Here is an 18,883-nt window from a genome sequence, read left to right as displayed (position 1 = left end):
TTATCCGGGGATACGGTACCCTTTCTAACCTTTGTGCAATCACGTGCAATCCATACTGGGCCTAACACCGTCTGAGCCTGCCTCCTGAGACATATATTTTGAATGTGTATGCTATCCATACATGTTATCCAGGGATACGGTACCCTTTCTAACCTTTGTGCAATCACGTGCAATCCATACTGGGCCTAACACCGTCTGAGCCTGCCTCATGCTGTATAGACATATATTTTGAATGTGTACGCTATCCATACATGTTATCCAGGGATACGGTACCCTTTCTAACCTTTGTGCAATCACGTGCAATCCATACTGGGCCTAACACCGTCTGAGCCTGCCTCCTGAGACATATATTTTGAATGTGTACGCTATCCATACATGTTATCCAGGGATACGGTACCCTTTCTAACCTTTGTGCAATCACGTGCAATCCATACTGGGCCTAACACCGTCTGAGCCTGCCTCTTGCTGTATAGACTTATATTTTGAATGTGTACGCTATCCATACATGTTATCCAGGGATACGGTACCCTTTCTAACCTTTGTGCAATCACGTGCAATCCATACTGGGCCTAACACCGTCTGAGCCTGCCTCATGCTGTATAGACATATATTTTGAATGTGTACGCTATCCATACATGTTATCCGGGGATACGGTACCCTTTCTAACCTTTGTGCAATCACGTGCAATCCATACTGGGCCTAACACCGTCTGAGCCTGCCTCCTGAGACATATATTTTGAATGTGTATGCTATCCATACATGTTATCCAGGGATACGGTACCCTTTCTAACCTTTGTGCAATCACGTGCAATCCATACTGGGCCTAACACCGTCTGAGCCTGCCTCATGCTGTATAGACATATATTTTGAATGTGTACGCTATCCATACATGTTATCCAGGGATACGGTACCCTTTCTAACCTTTGTGCAATCACGTGCAATCCATACTGGGCCTAACACCGTCTGAGCCTGCCTCCTGAGACATATATTTTGAATGTGTACGCTATCCATACATGTTATCCAGGGATACGGTACCCTTTCTAACCTTTGTGCAATCACGTGCAATCCATACTGGGCCTAACACCGTCTGAGCCTGCCTCTTGCTGTATAGACTTATATTTTGAATGTGTACGCTATCCATACATGTTATCCAGGGATACGGTACCCTTTCTAACCTTTGTGCAATCACGTGCAATCCATACTGGGCCTAACACCGTCTGAGCCTGCCTCATGCTGTATAGACTTATATTTTGAATGTGTACGCTATCCATACATGTTATCCAGGGATACGGTACCCTTTCTAACCTTTGTGCAATCACGTGCAATCCATACTGGGCCTAACACCGTCTGAGCCTGCCTCATGCTGTATAGACATATATTTTGAATGTGTACGCTATCCATACATGTTATCCAGGGATACGGTACCCTTTCTAACCTTTGTGCAATCACGTGCAATCCATACTGAGCCTAACACCGTCTGAGCCTGCCTCCTGAGACATATATTTTGAATGTGTACGCTATCCATACATGTTATCTGGGGATACGGTACCCTTTCTCACCTTTGTGCAATCACGTGTAATCCATACTGGGCGTGAGAACGGCTGGCGAGCTGTTAAGCAAGCTACAGCACCTGTCCAGACAAGTACAGGGATTCCCTAGCGAGGAGACTTATTTGATTGTTTTCAATGTTGGGACAGCAATTTTTGGGGAGCACTATACTCTGGAGAATGATAGATGGGGCCCACCATACACTGGAACATTCCAAAGGTGGACATCAGACACTGGAGCAGCATTTACAGGGCCCATTATACACTAGAGCATTAGAAATGGGGCCCATTATGTTTGGAGCATTATTTGGGCCCATAAGACAGTGGAGCTTCATCCATGGGGACCAACATATACTGTAGCATTATGTGGAGCTCATCATATACTGTTTCAAACATTATATGTGACCAATGATTCTGTATGGAGAAATAGATGGGCCTCGTCATGAGATGTAAAAAGTGAAGTATTTTTCATTGTACTATACCGCTATTTCTCTGCCATATCGGAGCATGATGAGTTGTGGTATGTGTTAAAGGGGCGCTCTTTCGCCCAGGGCACATGAAAACCTGGAGCCAGCCCTCCCCCCCCACAGCTTGTAGCCAAATAACCCCCATTTTTCAGTGCGTAACTTGTATTATGAAGTTAATTAAGGTTGACAAGCTTAAGAAAGAAGAATTGATGCTTTTGGCATTCAAATGGGCACTGTAGGTGTGTTTCCTGTCCTCCTCTCACTGCCGACTTTTATTCCCCATTGACTTACATTGGGTTTCGTGTTTCGGGACGACCCCGACTTTTCCCTATAATCGGACGATCTTGCTCGACCCGACTTTTGGAAAAGTCGGGTTTCACGAAACGAAACGCGACCCTAAAAAACCAAAAGTCGCTCAACTCTACTGGTAAGTGCAGACGACGCCATCCTAAGCATGAGCATCCCACTTATGCGTCTGCTCATGCAAACTTTGACGCACCTTAAGGAGCAGGCTTCTGCAGCCAATGTTGATGAGGAGGAAGAGGAGGAGGGAATCCTTGATGACATTCAGCCATTGTCTGCTCAGGGACCTCTCCTGGACGAGGTGGAGGAAGAAGAGGAGGAGGAGGAGGATGATGGGGATGATTACTTAGGGGAGGAGGATGCATCTCGTGGGGCAAGTGAAAATTTTGGCGTGGCAAGGTCTGTTACAGGGTTTGTGCGTGACTGGAGGGATGTGGATTTGCCAGAAAGTGCTCCTCCAACCAGCACTCGCAGTGCATCATTGACACCGGGAACATTGGCCCACATGTCAGATTATGCCTTGCAGCTCCTAAAAAGGGACCCCCGCATTGCCAAAATGATGAACGATGACGACTACTGGTTGGCCAGCATCCTGGATCCACGCTATAAAGGCAAATTACAAAACATCATGCCACAGGAGAACCTTGACCTAATATTGGCTAATAAACAAGCAACTCTGGTAAATCGGTTGCTTGAGGCATTCCCAGCACACAGCAGCGGTGATGGTTCTCACACGAGCCGTACGGGCCGGGGGCAGCTTGGCAGAGGTGTTCGTGGTGCACACAGCAGAAGTGGCGTTGGAGACAGGGGTTTCATGACAATGTTGTGGACTGATTTTTCAAGTACCGCTCACACAACTGGTAATACTGCATCGATGGAAAGTGACAGGAGACAGCAGTTGTCAACTATGGTTACAAACTACTTTTCCTCCCATATCGATGTTCTCCCACACAGGTCATTCCCCTTTGACTATTGGGCCGCTAAACTGGACACCTGGCCTGAATTGGCCCAATATGCCTTACAGGAGCTCGCTTGCCCAGCTGCAAGTGTGCTATCGGAAAGAGTCTTCAGTGCAGCTGGATCAATCCTGACAGAAAAAAGGACCCGTCTGTCAACCCAAAATGTGGATGATCTAACCTTCATTAAAATGGACCACGCATGGGTATCCAAGGATTTTGTCCCACCTTCCCCTGATGACACATAGGGTGACAGAAAAATGGCTTGCTTTGGTCCACCTCTTCCTGGGACTTGACCTATTTCACCTTTTGCATCAGCTGAATGTCCAACATCAACATATGCCACTTTCTAAAACTCCCTAACTGTGCTGCCTCCCCCCCATGGCCGGGGTCACCACCTAGCGCACGACACCGTGCGAGTGCCGTTGCCTTGGACAGGTGGGTAGGCCGACTCTTGGGCGCGGGCACTGGCACAGGGTCCTTCATAGTGCAATCAAGTGTCTCTGACGGTGGTGGTGCACACCCGCCGTCAGACACACCGCCGTACTATGAGGGGCCCAGTGCCAGTACCGACGCCCACGAGTGGGCCCCCCTTGCTTGGGCAGGGCCCCAGCATTTGCAATCTTTACCTCTCCCTGCTCCTCCGCTGTGTAGTCTGGGCCGTCAAATCCATACTGTGCCTGACACCGTCTGAGCCTGCCTCCTGATGTATAGACATATATTTTGAATGTGTACGCTATCCATACATGTTATCCGGGGATACGGTACCCTTTCTAACCTTTGTGCAATCACGTGCAATCCATACTGGGCCTAACACCATCTGAGCCTGCCTCCTGATGTATAGACATATATTTTGAATGTGTACGCTATCCATACATGTTATCTGGGGATACGGTACACTTTCTAACCTTTGTGCAATCCATACTGGGCCTAACACCGTCTGAGCCTGCCTCCTGATGTATAGACATATATTTTGAATGTGTACGCTATCCATACATGTTATCTGGGGATACGGTACCCTTTCTAACCTTTGTGCAATCACGTGCAATCCATACTGGGCCTAACACCGTCTGAGCCTGCCTCCTGATGTATGGACATATATTTTGAATGTGTACGCTATCCATGCATGTTATCTGGGGATACGGTACCCTTTCTAACCTTTGTGCAATCACGTGCAATCCATACTGGGCCTAACACCATCTGAGCCTGCCTCCTGATGTATAGACATATATTTTGAATGTGTACGCTATCCATACATGTTATCCGGGGAAACGGTACCCTTTCTAACCTTTGTGCAATCACGTGCAATCCATACTGGGCCTAACACCGTCTGAGCCTGCCTCCTGATGTATAGACATATATTTTGAATGTGTACGCTATCCATACATGTTATCCGGGGAAACGGTACCCTTTCTAACCTTTGTGCAATCACGTGCAATCCATACTGGGCCTAACACCGTCTGAGCCTGCCTCCTGATGTATAGACATATATTTTGAATGTGTACGCTATCCATACATGTTATCTGGGGATACGGTACCCTTTCTAACCTTTGTGCAATCACGTGCAATCCATACTGGGCCTAACACCGTCTGAGCCTGCCTCCTGATGTATAGACATATATTTTGAATGTGTACGCTATCCATACATGTTATCCGGGGAAACGGTACCCTTTCTAACCTTTGTGCAATCACGTGCAATCCATACTGGGCCTAACACCGTCTGAGCCTGCCTCCTGATGTATAGACATATATTTTGAATGTGTACGCTATCCATACATGTTATCTGGGGATACGGTACCCTTTCTAACCTTTGTGCAATCACGTGCAATCCATACTGGGCCTAACACCGTCTGAGCCTGCCTCCTGATGTATAGACATATATTTTGAATGTGTACGCTATCCATACATGTTATCCGGGGAAACGGTACCCTTTCTAACCTTTGTGCAATCACGTGCAATCCATACTGGGCCTAACACCGTCTGAGCCTGCCTCCTGATGTATAGACATATATTTTGAATGTGTACGCTATCCATACATGTTATCCGGGGATACGGTACCCTTTCTAACCTTTGTGCAATCACGTGCAATCCATACTGGGCCTAACACCGTCTGAGCCTGCCTCCTGATGTATAGACATATATTTTGAATGTGTACGCTATCCATACATGTTATCTGGGGATACGGTACCCTTTCTAACCTTTGTGCAATTACGTGCAATCCATACTGGGCGTGAGAACGGCTGGCGAGCTGTTAAGCAAGCTACAGCACCTGTGGTTTGCACACGTAAGTTTTTCATTTTTTCAGGAATGACGGTTAGGCCTAATTCCGGAACTGCGGTTGACCTGCACTTACTGGGAAATCATTGTTCGCGGGTAATAATTGTAATCAGTGATCCCCATCACTAACGTTGTTCAGCGGGTTATCTGCACCTGTAAGCGACAAACGCTGGCCTTTTCAGTGTAGCGCACATGCAGCCACGGACATGTAAGGGCATGACACACCAGTTATTGGCCAATCTCATGTGCCAGAGCCTCACGTGTCCCTCTAGTAAGCCGGACTCGGACCGCGGGGCATGACGGAGTCTCGTTCGTTAACGGAATTAAGCTTGCAATGTGTGCATCTGTTCTGTAGCTGGCATGGTTGAGGTTTCCCAGGTGGAGTCGAATTTAACCGTAGGCTCCACTCCTGGTGGTGCCCTTCTGGACATTCCTTTAAGGTTCAGCTTTGCAACCATACTGCCCACGTAAAACAAACACTTTGCCTTCATGAACGCTTTTTGGAGGGTCATGACTCGTGGGAATAACGCCGCCCAATCAGTTAACCTACTAGAGAGATCGTTCGTTGCTCCCAAGCATGACATCACACTCCCTAGGAAGAAGGTAATGCCACTGTGGCGACCGTACTCCTGGGGGCGACACAAGTGCACTGATGCCCAGCCACTGCTCGATAAATCTGCTGGTACATTGACCCAGACCACTACATTCCCCTCGCACGCTACACGATCTGAATCTGACCCTGATGAAACTCAGGTTACCCTTCCCATATACAGTTCCATCTTACACGGTGACAAAGAGGAAGCTGCAGATGAAAGTGCAGGTTCGGCCCACCCGCCATCAGACACACCACCGTACTATCAGGGGCCCTGTGCCAGTGCCGTCGCCAACGAGTGGGCCCCCCTGCTTGCTCAGGATCACAGCACTTGCAAAGTTGAAATACTGTGCAGTGAGATGGAAGATGGGGACGACGAGGAGTCCAGACAAGTACAGGGATTCCCTAGCGAGGAGACTTATTTGATTGTTTTCAATGTTGGGACAGCAATTTTTGGGGAGCACTATACTCTGGAGAATGATAGATGGGGCCCACCATACACTGGAACATTCCAAAGGTGGACATCAGACACTGGAGCAGCATTTACAGGGCCCATTATACACTAGAGCATTAGAAATGGGGCCCATTATGTTTGGAGCATTATTTGGGCCCATAAGACAGTGGAGCTTCATCCATGGGGACCAACATATACTGTAGCATTATGTGGAGCTCATCATATACTGTTTCAAACATTATATGGGACCAATGATTCTGTATGGAGAAATAGATGGGCCTCGTCATGAGATGTAAAAAGTGAAGTATTTTTCATTGTACTATACCGCTATTTCTCTGCCGTATCGGAGCATGATGAGTTATGGTATGTGTTAAAGGGGCGCTCTTTCGCCCAGGGCACATGAAAACCTGCAGTCAGCCCTCCCCCCCCCACAACTTTAGCCAAATAACCCCCATTTTTCAGTGCGTAACTTGTATTATGAAGTTAATTAAGGTTGACAAGCTTAAGTAAGAAGAATTGATGCTTTTGGCATTCAAATGGGCACTGTAGGTGTGTTTCCTGTCCTCCTCTCACTGCCGACTTTTATTCCCCATTGACTTACATTGGGTTTCGTGTTTCGGGACGACCCCGACTTTTCCCTATAATCGGACGATCTTGCTCGACCCGACTTTTGGAAAAGTCGGGTTTCACGAAACGAAACTCGACCCTAAAAAACCAAAAGTCGCTCAACTCTACACATTTCCTTTGTATTTTAGGCAAATACATATATATATATATATATAATGGTTACGTGCACAGCCTAAGACATGGGAGACTGGCGTTCAAATCCTGGCTCTGCCCTGTGGAAGCATAAATTAAATAAATTTTATACCAAGGTTCCTAACTCTATAATACCTACCTTAGGTGGCTGTTATAGTGTAGTGGTTGAAAAATAATATACACTGCGTTCCAAATTATTATGCAAATTGGATTTAAGTGTCATAAAGATGTAATTTTTTGTTTTTCAAATAAACTCATAGATGGTATTGTGTATCAGGGCTCTTTGGATCACTGAAATCAATCTCAAATTCCTGTGATAATTAGTTTACCAGGTGAGCCCAATTAAAGGAAAACTACTTAAGAATGATGTTCCACATTATTAAGCAGGGCACAGGTTTCAAGGAATTTAGGAAAGAAAAAGGACCTCTCTGCTGCTGAAAAGCATCAAATAGTGCAATGCCTTGGTCAAGAGATGAAAACATTAGATATTTCCCAAAAATTTAAACGTGACCATCGTACTGTTAAGAGATTTGTGGTTGATTCTGAGCACAGACATGTTTGTGCTGATAAAGGCAGAATGAGGAAGGTTTCTGCCAGGCAAGTTCATCGGATTAAGAGAGCAGCTGCTAAAAAGCCATTACAAACCAGCAAACAGATATTTAAAGCTGCTGGTGCCTCTGGAGTCCCTCGAACCTCATGGTGTAGGATCCTTCAAAGGCTTGCTGTGGTGCATAAACCTACTATTCGGCCACCCCTAAAAAGTGTTCACAAGCAGAAATTGTAGCAGTGGGTCCAGACATACATGAAGACTATTTTTCATACAGTCTTCTTTACTGATGAGTGTCAAGCAACCCTGGATGGTCCAGATGGATGGTTGGTGGATGGCCACTATGTCCCAACAAGGCTGCGACTTCAGCAAGGAGGAGGAGGAGTCATGTTTTGGGCTGGAATCATGGGGAAACAGCTGGTAGGGCTCTTTAAGGTTCCTGAAGGTGTGAAAATGACCTCTGCAAAGTACTGTATATAGAGTTTCTGACTGACAGCTGTCTTCCATGGTATAAAAAGCAGAAATGTGCCTTCAGGAGCAAAATCCTCTTCATGCATGACAATGCACCATCTCATGCTGCAAAGAATACCTCTGAGTCATTGACTGCTATGGGCATAAAAGGAGATAAACTCATGGTGTGGCCACCATCTTCCCCTGACCTCAACCCTGTAGAGAACCTTTGGAGTATCATCAAGCAAAAGATCTATGAGGGAGGCAGCTCACATCAAAACAGCAACTCTGGGAGGCTATTCCAACTTCATGCAAAGAAATCCAAGCAGAAACTCTCCAAAAACTCCCTAGTTCAATGGATGCAAGAATTGTGAAGGTGATGTCACAGAAGGGTTCCTATGATAGCATGTAACTTGGCCTGTTAGGATGTTTTGGAGTTAAATAGCTTTTTTGTTCAATGAATGTGACCTCCTAATGCTGCAAAATCCACAAATGAACATTTTCAGTTCTTTAAAACAGATCGATTGTTTAGAAATTCTACTGTGCCTAATAATTTGGAACAGTGCAATTTGAGTTTTTATTCATTTTGGAGATTATACTGTTATCATTGGGAGGTTACTTCAATAAAATTTGATGTATACTCCAAAGGGTGATGACTTTTATTAGACTGACTGTCATTTGTACTGACTATTTAGGAAAATCATAGAAAAATATCATTTGCATAATAATTTGGAACACAGTGTACAAGTAGTGGTCCTTGGGCAAGACTACTAACACTATAGTGCATTTTAAAAATTACAAAAAGGAAAATGGGACAATGCAAAAGTTTAGACACCCAGCATGGTTAGTACCTAGTAGCAACTCTTTTGAAAGTATGACAGCTTGTAAACGCTTTTCGTAGCTAGACAAGAGTCCTTGGAAAATTCTTCCAGTTCAGGGAGATTCTTGGGTCACCTTGCATGCACTGCTATTTTAACCCCTTCCTGACATCAGACGTACTATCCCGTCCATGGGACCCGGGCCCCTATGCCCATGGACGGGATAGTACGTCTAGCGCGATCAGCGGCGCCCACGTGGTGAGCGCCGCTGATCGCGGCCGGGTGTCAGCTGATTATCACAGCTGACACCCGGCACTATGGTGATGCAAAAACTATTTTTACAATAAAAAGCGTCTTTTAGCGTGCAACAGCTGCCAAAAATAAAAACCGCCATAAATAGTAAATCAAACCCCCCGTTATCACCCCCTTAGTTAGGGAAAAATAATAAAATTAAAAAAATTTATTTATTTCCATTTTTCCATTAGGGTTAGGGTTAGGGCTAGGGTTAGGGTTAGGGCTAGGGCTAGGGTTAGGGCTTGGGTTAGGGCTGAGATTAGGGTTAGGGGTGTGTTGAGGTTCGGGTTGGAGTTAGAATTGGGGGTTTCCACTGTTTGGGCACATCAGGGGCTCTCCAAATGCAACATTGCGTCTGATCTCAATTCCAGCCAATTCTGAGTTGAAAAAGTCATATGGTGCTCCTTCCCTTCCAAGCTCTGCCATGCGCCCAAACAGTGTTTTACCCCCACATATAGGGTATCAGCCTACTCAGGACAAATTGCAAAACAATTTTTGGGGTCCAATTTCTCCTGTTACCCTTAGGAAAATAAAAAATTGGGGGCAAAAATATCATTTTTGTGGAAAAAAATGATTTTTTTATTTTCACGTCCGAGCGTTATAAACTTCTGTGAAGCACTTGGGGGTTCAAAGTGCTCACCACACATCTAGATAAGTTCCGTGGGGGGGTCTAGTGTCCAAAATGGGGTCACTTGTTGGGAGTTTCAATAGTTTAGGTACATCAGGGGCTCTCCAAACGCACATGACACCCGCAGACCATTCCATCAAAGTCTGCATTCCAAAATGGCACTGCTTCCCTTCCGAGCCCCGACGTGTGTCCATACAGTAGTTTTCTCCCACATATGGGGTGTCAGCGTACTCAGGACAAATTGGACAACAACTTTTGTGGTCCAATTTCTCCTGTTACCCTTGGGAAAATGAAAAAATTGGGGACTAATTGATCATGTTTGTGGAAAAAATACAATTTTTTTATTTTCATGCCCTGGCATTATAAACTTCTGTGAAGCCCTTGGGGGTTCAAAGTGCTCACCTCACATCTAGATAAGTTCCTTAGTGGGTGTAGTTTTCAAAATGGGGTCATTTGTGGGGAGTTTCCACTGTTTAGGTACATTAGGGGCTCTCCAAAGGCAACATGACACCCGCAGACCATTCCATCAATGTCTGCATTCCAAAACGTCACTACTTCCCTTCCGATCCCCGACGTGTGCCCATACAGTAGTTTTCTCCCACATATGGGGTATCAGCATACTCAGGACAAATTGGACAACAACTTTTGGGGTCCAATTTCTCCTGTTACCCTTGGGAAAATAAAAAAAATGGTGACTAAAAGATCATGTTTGTGGAAAAAATACGAATTTTTTATTTTCACGCCCGGGCGTTATAAACTTCTGTGAAGTACTGGGGGGTTCAAAGTGCTCACCACACATCTAGATAAGTTCCTTAGGGGGTCTAGTTTCCAAAATGGTGTCATTTGTGGGGGGTTTCCACTGTTTTGGTACATCAGGGGTTTTCCAATTGCGACATGATGTCCGATCTCAATTCCAGCCAAAAACGTCAAATGGCGCTGCTTCCCTTCCGAGCTCTGCCATGCGCCCAAATAGTGGTTTACCCCCACATGTGGGGTATTAGCATACTCAGGACAAATTGCACAATAACTTTTAGGGTCCTGTTACCCTTGGGAAGATAAAAATTGGGGTGAAAAGATCATTTTTGTGGAAAAAATATGATTTTTTAATTGTACCGCTGTACGTTATAAACTTCTGTAAAGCCCTTGTGGGTTCAAAGTTCTCACCACATATCTAGATAAGTTCCTTGGGGGGTCTAGTTTCCAAAATGGGGTCACTTGTAGGGGGTTTCCACTGTTTAGGTACATCAGGGACTCTCCAAACGTGACATGGCGTCCGATCTGAATTCCAGCCAATTTTACATTGAAAAAGTCAAACGGCGCTCCTTCCATTCTGAGCTCTGCCATGCGCCGAAACAGTCGTTCCCCCCCACATATCAGGTATCGGCGTACTCAGGACAAATTGCACAATAACTTTTGCAGTCCAATTTCTCCTGTTACCCTTGGTAAAATAAAAAAATTGAACCTGAAGTATTTTTTTTGTGAAAAAAAGTTAGATGTTCATTTTTTTTAAAATATTCAAAAAAATTCCTGTGACGCACCTAAAGGGTTAATAAACTTCTTGAATGTGGTTTTGAGCACCTTAAGGGGTGCAGTTTATAGAATGGTGTCACTTTTGGGTATTTTCTATCATATAGACCCCTCAAAGTGGCTTCAAATGTGATGTGGTCCTAAAAATAAAATGGTGTTGTAAAAATGAGAAATCGCTGGTCAACTTTTAACCCTTATAACTTCCTAACAAAAAAAAATTTTGGTTCCAAAATTGTGCTGATGTAAAGTAAACATGTGGGAAATGTTAGTTATCAAGTTTTTTGTGTGCCGTATCTCTGTGATTTAAGGGCATAAAAATTCAAAGTTGGAAAATTGCGAAATTTTCAAAATTTTTGCCAAATTTCCATTTTTTTCACAAATAAACGCAAGTTATTTGAATGAAATTTTACCACTAGCATGATGTACAATATGTCATGAGAAAACAATGTCAGAATCACCGGGATCCATAGAAGCGTTCCAGAGTTATGACCTCATAAAGGTACAGTGGTCAGAATTGTAAAAATTGGCCCGGTCATGAACGTGCAAACCACCCTTGGGGGTGAAGGGGTTAAGGTCTAGCCACAGATTTTCAATGATGTTCATATCAGGGGACACTGAGGGCCACTGTAAATCCTTTAGCTTGCGCCTTTTGAGGTAGACAATTGTGGATTTTGATTTGTGTTTCGGATTATTAACCATTTGTAGAAGCCATCCTCTTTAACTTCGGTGTTATCTTTGCATCAAGAATTTGTTGAAATTTCATTAAATCCATTCTTCCCTCTATACCCATGAAATGTTCCCCGTACCATTAGCTTCAACACAACAACCAAAGCATGATTCATCCACCCCCATGCTTAATTGTTGACGAGATGTTCTTTTCCTGAAATTCTGTGCCTTTTTTTCTCAACACATACCTTTGATCATTGTGGCCAAAGAGTTATATTTTAACCTCATCGGTCCACAAATCTTGTTTCCAAAATGCATTAGGCTTTTTAGAAGTTGTTTTGCATAGTTCATAGTTCTGATGCTGAATTTTATGATGAGGTTGCAAGAGAGGTTTTCTACTGATGACTCTTCCATGAAGCCCATATACAGCTCTGGCAAAAATTAAGAGACCACTTCCAAACGTTCAGTTTGTCTGATTTTTCTCTTTATAGGTATATTTTTGAGTAAAATGTAAATTGTTCTTTTAGTCTACAAACGTCTGACAACATGTCTGCCAATTTCCAATTAATAATTTTTTTTGTTTCTGAAAAGGAGAAATGGTCAAAATAAAAAAAAAACAAAAACAGTGCTTTCAGACGGCAAATAATGCAAAGAAAACCAGTTCATAATCAATACTAATGTTTTAACTCAGGAAGAGTTCAGAAATCAATATTTAGTGGAATAGCCATGATTTTTAATCACAGCTTTCTTGCGTCTTGGCATGCTTTCCACCAGTCTTTCACACTGCTTTTGGCACAAAAATTTAAGCTGTTCTTCTTTGATGGCTAATGACTACCCATCATCCTCTTGATTACATTCCAGAGCTTTTCAATGGGATTCAGGTCTGGAGAATGGGCTGCCCATGACATACGTTTGATGTGGTGGTCTCTTAATTTTTGCCAGAGCAGTATATGCAGGTGTCTCTGAACAGTAGAGCAATGTATCACAACTTTAGAGTCTGCTTAATCTTTCTGAAGTTCTTTTGCAATTGAGTGGGGGTTCTGATGTGCCTCTGTAGCAATCCTTCAAGCAGCTCTCACTGAAACTTTGCTTGGTCTTCCAGACCTTATCTTGACCTCTATCTGTTCCTGTTAACTGCTATTTCTTAATTATATTTCAATCTGAGGAAAGGGCAACTTGAAAATGCTTTGCCATCTTATAGCCTTCTCCTGACTTGTGGGCCTCCACCATTTTCATTTTCAGAGTGCTAGGCAGCTGCTTAGAAGAACCCATGGCTGCTGTTTTTTGCACAAAGTTGTATTTTATAAAGCTGGGAAGTTTGCATCACCTGGCCTGTCCTAATGATCATAGTGAACAAGCCATAACCCTTACAGGCTAATTTATGTCAGAAATCTTGGTCAAAGTTATGTGAGCACACAAATCTCCAAGGGTACTCAAACCTTTGCATTGGCCCATTTTCCTTTTTGTAATTTTTAAAATGAAAAAAAATGACAAATTTTTTTTTGCCTAAAATATAATGGAAATATGTCATCTTTAATTTTAGGCCTTTTAGAGATCATTTCATTTTCAACTTGCTTAACTTTTCACAATAAGAGTAATTTAAAACATTTACATGCTACTGTAATATGATGACTGTAATATATTAAGAGGATACAATTTTTACGGGAGTGTGTTTTTGAAATGATTGCATATGCCCGGTATCCATCAGGTGGCATCTAGCACCTGGTGTAGAATAACCCTGGCCTCTAGATATTATATCCAGTCTGAAATGTTATGTTCTCTTTTCCCATTGTACAGAGACCACAGCAGCGATTTACTTTGCGTTCCAATGGCCACTTCGAGGTGACAGGTGTCCCTTACAGGATCCAGCCTACAGCCCTGATAGCCAACCAGACCTCTGTAGGTTTTCTCACCTTAACTTTGTATAAAGCTTTGGGACCTTACATACTCAGTTATACTGGGCCAGTTTGACAGATCTAAGTGATGTATTGCTTTTAATGTCTGGCTATAAAACACTGATTTTATTAGTGGAGTGGTTATGTAGCCCTAAATATATAATACATGATGCCATTCTATGTTTCTGCTTGCAGGCTGACCTGGTGGTCCAGTGGGTAACCCCTGATGGGCAGAAGGAGATCCCCTTATGGTGGATAATCCTTGGAGCCCTTGGGGGGCTGCTAATCCTGATGCTGTTTATATTTGTCATGTGGAAGGTAAGTGGGAAAAATGGTCGCCATTACTGGCTGAGCTTGCTTCCATAACATCCATTTGGGTTTATTTTTCTCTCTCTTAAATTTAATCTACGTCTCGTGATTTTTGTAGTGCGGATTCTTCAGAAGGCACCGACCACCAACTGATGATGAGGACAGCTTAACCGGCGGGCAGTAATGGATGACCTCTCTTCCTGTGGAATGTCTTCACAACTTGAAGAACCTTTTGTACATGTCCAAAGCCTAAAACTTTTAAGGACCCAGAAAATGCCTGTTGAACACCTTTTTTGCATTGACGGTGGACAGTGATGCATTTTATTACTTTTAGTGTTTTGTGATTAAACAAAAAGTCCTTGTTTCTGTGGTAGTACACACTTGTGGGTCCAGCTCTTGATGCTTTTAATGTCCTGGCTTGTAGCACTATGGTCCTGGGTCCATTTCTGGATAGGGACTTCTTTGCCATGCTTTGCCTGTGTATGTGTGACTTTTCTCCGACATGTCAAATACATACTTCTAGATAAACTAGCCCTGGTGTGTTTTTAGTGAAGGAAAAGTAGATTGTGGGCCTCATTAGGGACAGAGAGTGACATAGGCGATTGCTATCTGTGTACATAACAGTTACCGCTGTCATAGTTTTCCTTCATCTCGTAGCTGTGTCTGACATTCTCACTCATACTCACTTATTTCTCACTTATTTCTCATGTCTTAACTCCCTAAAAAGCCTGGTTTACTTTAACCCCTTCTGAATTTTTTTTGGGTCTGGCTGTATTATACAGTTGACATCTGCCTTTAACAGCAAAGGCCAGAACATGGTATTCAAGTAGTCAAACAAAGGAGAGTATCGTTACATCTGTAAAAGTCTGATCTTTTATAATATCATATTATTTAACTTGTAATAGTGGATTCAATAAACCAATAAAAAAATGCTAAAATCGCTGACGCTGTCCCAACCAAAAAAATTGAATAAAAAGTTATATGCACACTAAAATGATACCAGGAATTTTTTTTTGTGGTTTAAAAAAAATTAAATAAAGAAAGCAAGTGTGTCTACTAACACCAGATCACAATCTTGTTGTTCTGCAAGATGCAGCAGATCCCCATGTAAAGGTGGAGGCGGCACAGGTGCAAAATACTGATGAAACAATCACTCAAATAGCTACCATTCATGGCTGGGTTATTGACTAGTTTGATAAATACATCAATAAGCCTCGTAGGATATGCAGTCACACAGACAAACGTACAGTGTCTGGCTTACACCTTATTACTGATGACGGTTAGATCATTAGATCAGGTGAGCTGCCCAGCACTATGTAAGTGCACCCCAACAAAGGTTAAATGGTCGGTCTGTGAGTGGCTGTTTCATCGGTATTTCACACCTCTACTGCCTTCACCTTTATCATGGGGGCTTGCTGCACCCAATAGTGGTCTTTTCTTCCAGACTCTGGAAGGGACGGTGCTTGAGCAGCACATGCAACGAAGAGCTATGGCTTGACACTAGCCTGTTCATTCTTTGTGGGCGTAGATAGCGTTCTCTGTGCTCCCGTCCTGTTTCTAAAGGCAGCAGTTGCACTGTCTCCTATGTAATGAATACACCTGTCCCAGTGTATCTTTTCTTATGAAAATACACGATTTACAGTGTCTCCTATATGCATACCTCCCAACTTTTGAAGAAGGAAAAGAGGGATAAAGGCTGCGGTGTGTGCAGTGCGCCACGGCAAATTTTAGGCCATGCCCCCAATGACACCCATTTCAAACCACACCCATTTAGCACTGCTGATCACACTGACTGGTACTGAGGGCACAGTGGCTGGCATTATGGACACAGTGGCTGGCATTATAGGCACAGTGGCTGGTACTGTGGGCACACTGATTGGTACTGAGGAAAAGAAAGAAAGAACAGAGAGAGAGAAAACAGAGAGAAAGAAAGGAGAGAGAAAGAAAGAAAGAACAGAGAGCAAAAGAAAGAACAGAGAGAAAGAAAGAGGGGAAAGAAAGAGAGAACAGAGAGAGAGAAAGAAACAAAGAAATAAAGAACAGAGAGAATGAAAGAGGGGAAATAAAGAAAGAAAGAACAGAGAGAGAAGGAAAGAAAGAACAGAAAGAGAGAAAGAAAGAGGGGACAGAAAAAAGAACAGAGAAAGAAAGAGGGGACAGAATGAAAGAACAGAGAGAGAAAGAAAGAGGAGAAATAAAGAACAGAGAGAAAGAAAGAGAAAGAAACAACAGAGAGGGAAAGAAAGAAAGAACAGAGAAAGAAAGAACACAGAGAGAGAAAGAAAGAACAGAGAGAGAACAAAAGAAATAACCAGAGAAAGAAAGAACAGAGAGAGAGAAACAAAGCAGAGAGAGAGAAAGAAAGACTAGAGAGAAAGAAAGAACAGAGAGAAAAAGAAAGATTAGATAGAGAAAGAAAGAACAGAGAGAGAGAAAGAACAGAGGCAGAGAAAAAGAAAGAACAGAGACAGAGAAAGAAAGGGGGAAAAAAAGAACAGAGATAAAGAAAGAGCGGAAGGAAAGAAAGAACAGAGAGCAAAAAAGAAAGAGGGGAAAGAAAGAACAGAGAGAGAAAGAAAGAGGGGAAAGAAAGAACAGACAGAGAGAAAGAAAGAAAAAAGAGAAAGAGGGGAAAGAAAGAAAGAACAGAGAGAAAGAGAGAAAGAAAGAGGGTACAGAAAAAAGAACAGAAAGAAAGAAAGAACAAAGAGAGAAAGAAAGAGGAGAAAAAAAGAAAGAAAGAAAAAAGAGAGAAAGAACAGAGAGAAAGAGAAAGAAATAGGGGAAAGAAAGAAAGAACAGAGAGGGAGACAGAAAGAAAGATGGGAAAGAAAGAACAGAGAGAGAAAAAAAGAGGGGAAAGAAAGAAACAACAGAGAGAAAGAAAGAGGGAAAATAAAGAGAGAACAGAGAGATAGAAAGACAGAAAGAACAGAGAGAAAGAAAGAGGGAAAGAAAGAGAACAGAGAGAGAAAGAAAAAGAGAAAGAGGGGAAAGAAAGAAGAGAGAGAAAGAATAGAAAGAGAAAGAAAGAGCAGAGAGAGGAAAGAAAGATTAGAGAGGGAATGAAAGAAAGGAGAGAAAGAAACAGAGAGAAAGAAAGATTAGAGAGGGAAAGAAAGATTAGAGAGAGAAGAAAGAGCAGAGAGAGAACGAAACAGAGAGAAAGAAAGATTCTATAAAGATACTATAGCAGCCCGGCTCCCATTGTAGTGCCCACCTGAGCCTCCGGATGCAGGACATATCATGGTCTGCTCACATGGCCGGCATCCCTGATTCCATGGCGATCCCACTGTCCGTGCTGAAGGAGGAGGACACGGCGATGGATCTGAAGCATTCCCTGAAGTGCCTCCATGGTTTCGTCACAATCTCCTCCCAAAATTACCTCATTTCCGGTCAGCTTCCAGCACATCACTTCCGGTGGAACGTCACGTTCGAGTTTTAAAGTGCTCCTCTGGGCTCCACCGTGTACTCCTGTGTCCGCGGGAAAAGTAAGCTCCCGGCCGAGACAGTGGGGCAGACTCTCAAAATAAGGACTGTCCCACTGGATCTGGGATGGTTGGGAGGTATGAATGCTCCCCCCATAAACGTTAGTCACACATGGCTACGCACGCCTCATACATGCATGGTTCCGCTTTGTATGCCTCGTACACACATGGCTCCACTCAGTACACACGCAACTGCTCCACTCCGTACACATACAGCTCAGCTCCGTACAATTCTTACAGAAAGGGCTCTGTTTTGTACACCCCATACACATGCTGCTCTTTGTCGTACACCCCATACAGACACACAGCTCCAAACACTTCATACAGACAGGGCTTCATTCGTACACCTCTTACACACACGGCTCCACTCCGTACACCAAGTACACACGTGGCTCCGCTCCACACTCCCCATACACACGCGGCTCCGCTCCATACACCTCGTACACATACGGCTCCCCCCGTACACCTCTTACACACACGCTATGCTCTGTACACCTCGTACACACACGGCTCTGCTACAATCACCCTGTAAACCATACACGTAAACTTCCCCTCATCCAACACCATGACAACAACCAGCACAGCAGAGTCCTGCATACACTGAGGCCCCTGATCATGTGACCCCTGACTCCTCACCTCCTGTGACCTCATCACAGGTCTTGTGGGCACAGAACAGCCTAGCAATGTCATTGCTGGGATTTATTAGCAGTGAGGGGCTGCGGTGGGTCTTATCAGTGCAGTGCAGGAAAAGTAAACTCCCGGCCGGGACAAAGAGGCAGACTGTAAAAATCGGTACTGTCCCGCTGGATCCGGGATGGTTGGAAGGCTTGCTTATATGATGTATATACACCAGTCTCGGTGTTGTTGACATGCATTGAAATATACATCTGTGTTTGGAACAACTTC

The 18,883-nt window shown here is 43.7% G+C and overlaps 1 protein-coding gene across 1 annotated transcript in view; it reads left to right on the top strand.

Moving 5' to 3' along the window:
- The window catches only part of ITGA2B (integrin subunit alpha 2b), a 212,119-nt gene extending 196,636 nt beyond the window's left edge, over nt 1-15,483 (top strand). Inside the window, exons 29-31 of the mRNA XM_073572841.1 lie at nt 14,083-14,184; nt 14,376-14,498; nt 14,608-15,483. Of these exons, the coding sequence (XP_073428942.1) occupies nt 14,083-14,184; nt 14,376-14,498; nt 14,608-14,673 (291 nt within the window). The 3' untranslated portion in view covers nt 14,674-15,483. The remainder of the gene's footprint in view (nt 1-14,082; nt 14,185-14,375; nt 14,499-14,607) is intronic.
- The last annotated feature ends 3,400 nt before the right edge of the window (nt 15,484-18,883 follow it).

The sequence above is a fragment of the Dendrobates tinctorius genome, unplaced genomic scaffold, assembly GCF_039654945.1.
Source record: "Dendrobates tinctorius isolate UK_male_01 unplaced genomic scaffold, ASM3965494v1 ptg000032l, whole genome shotgun sequence".
Taxonomy (NCBI): Eukaryota; Metazoa; Chordata; class Amphibia; order Anura; family Dendrobatidae; genus Dendrobates; species Dendrobates tinctorius.
The sequence above is the reverse complement of the archived record's forward strand: the minus strand, read 5'-3'. Positions and strand labels throughout refer to the sequence as shown.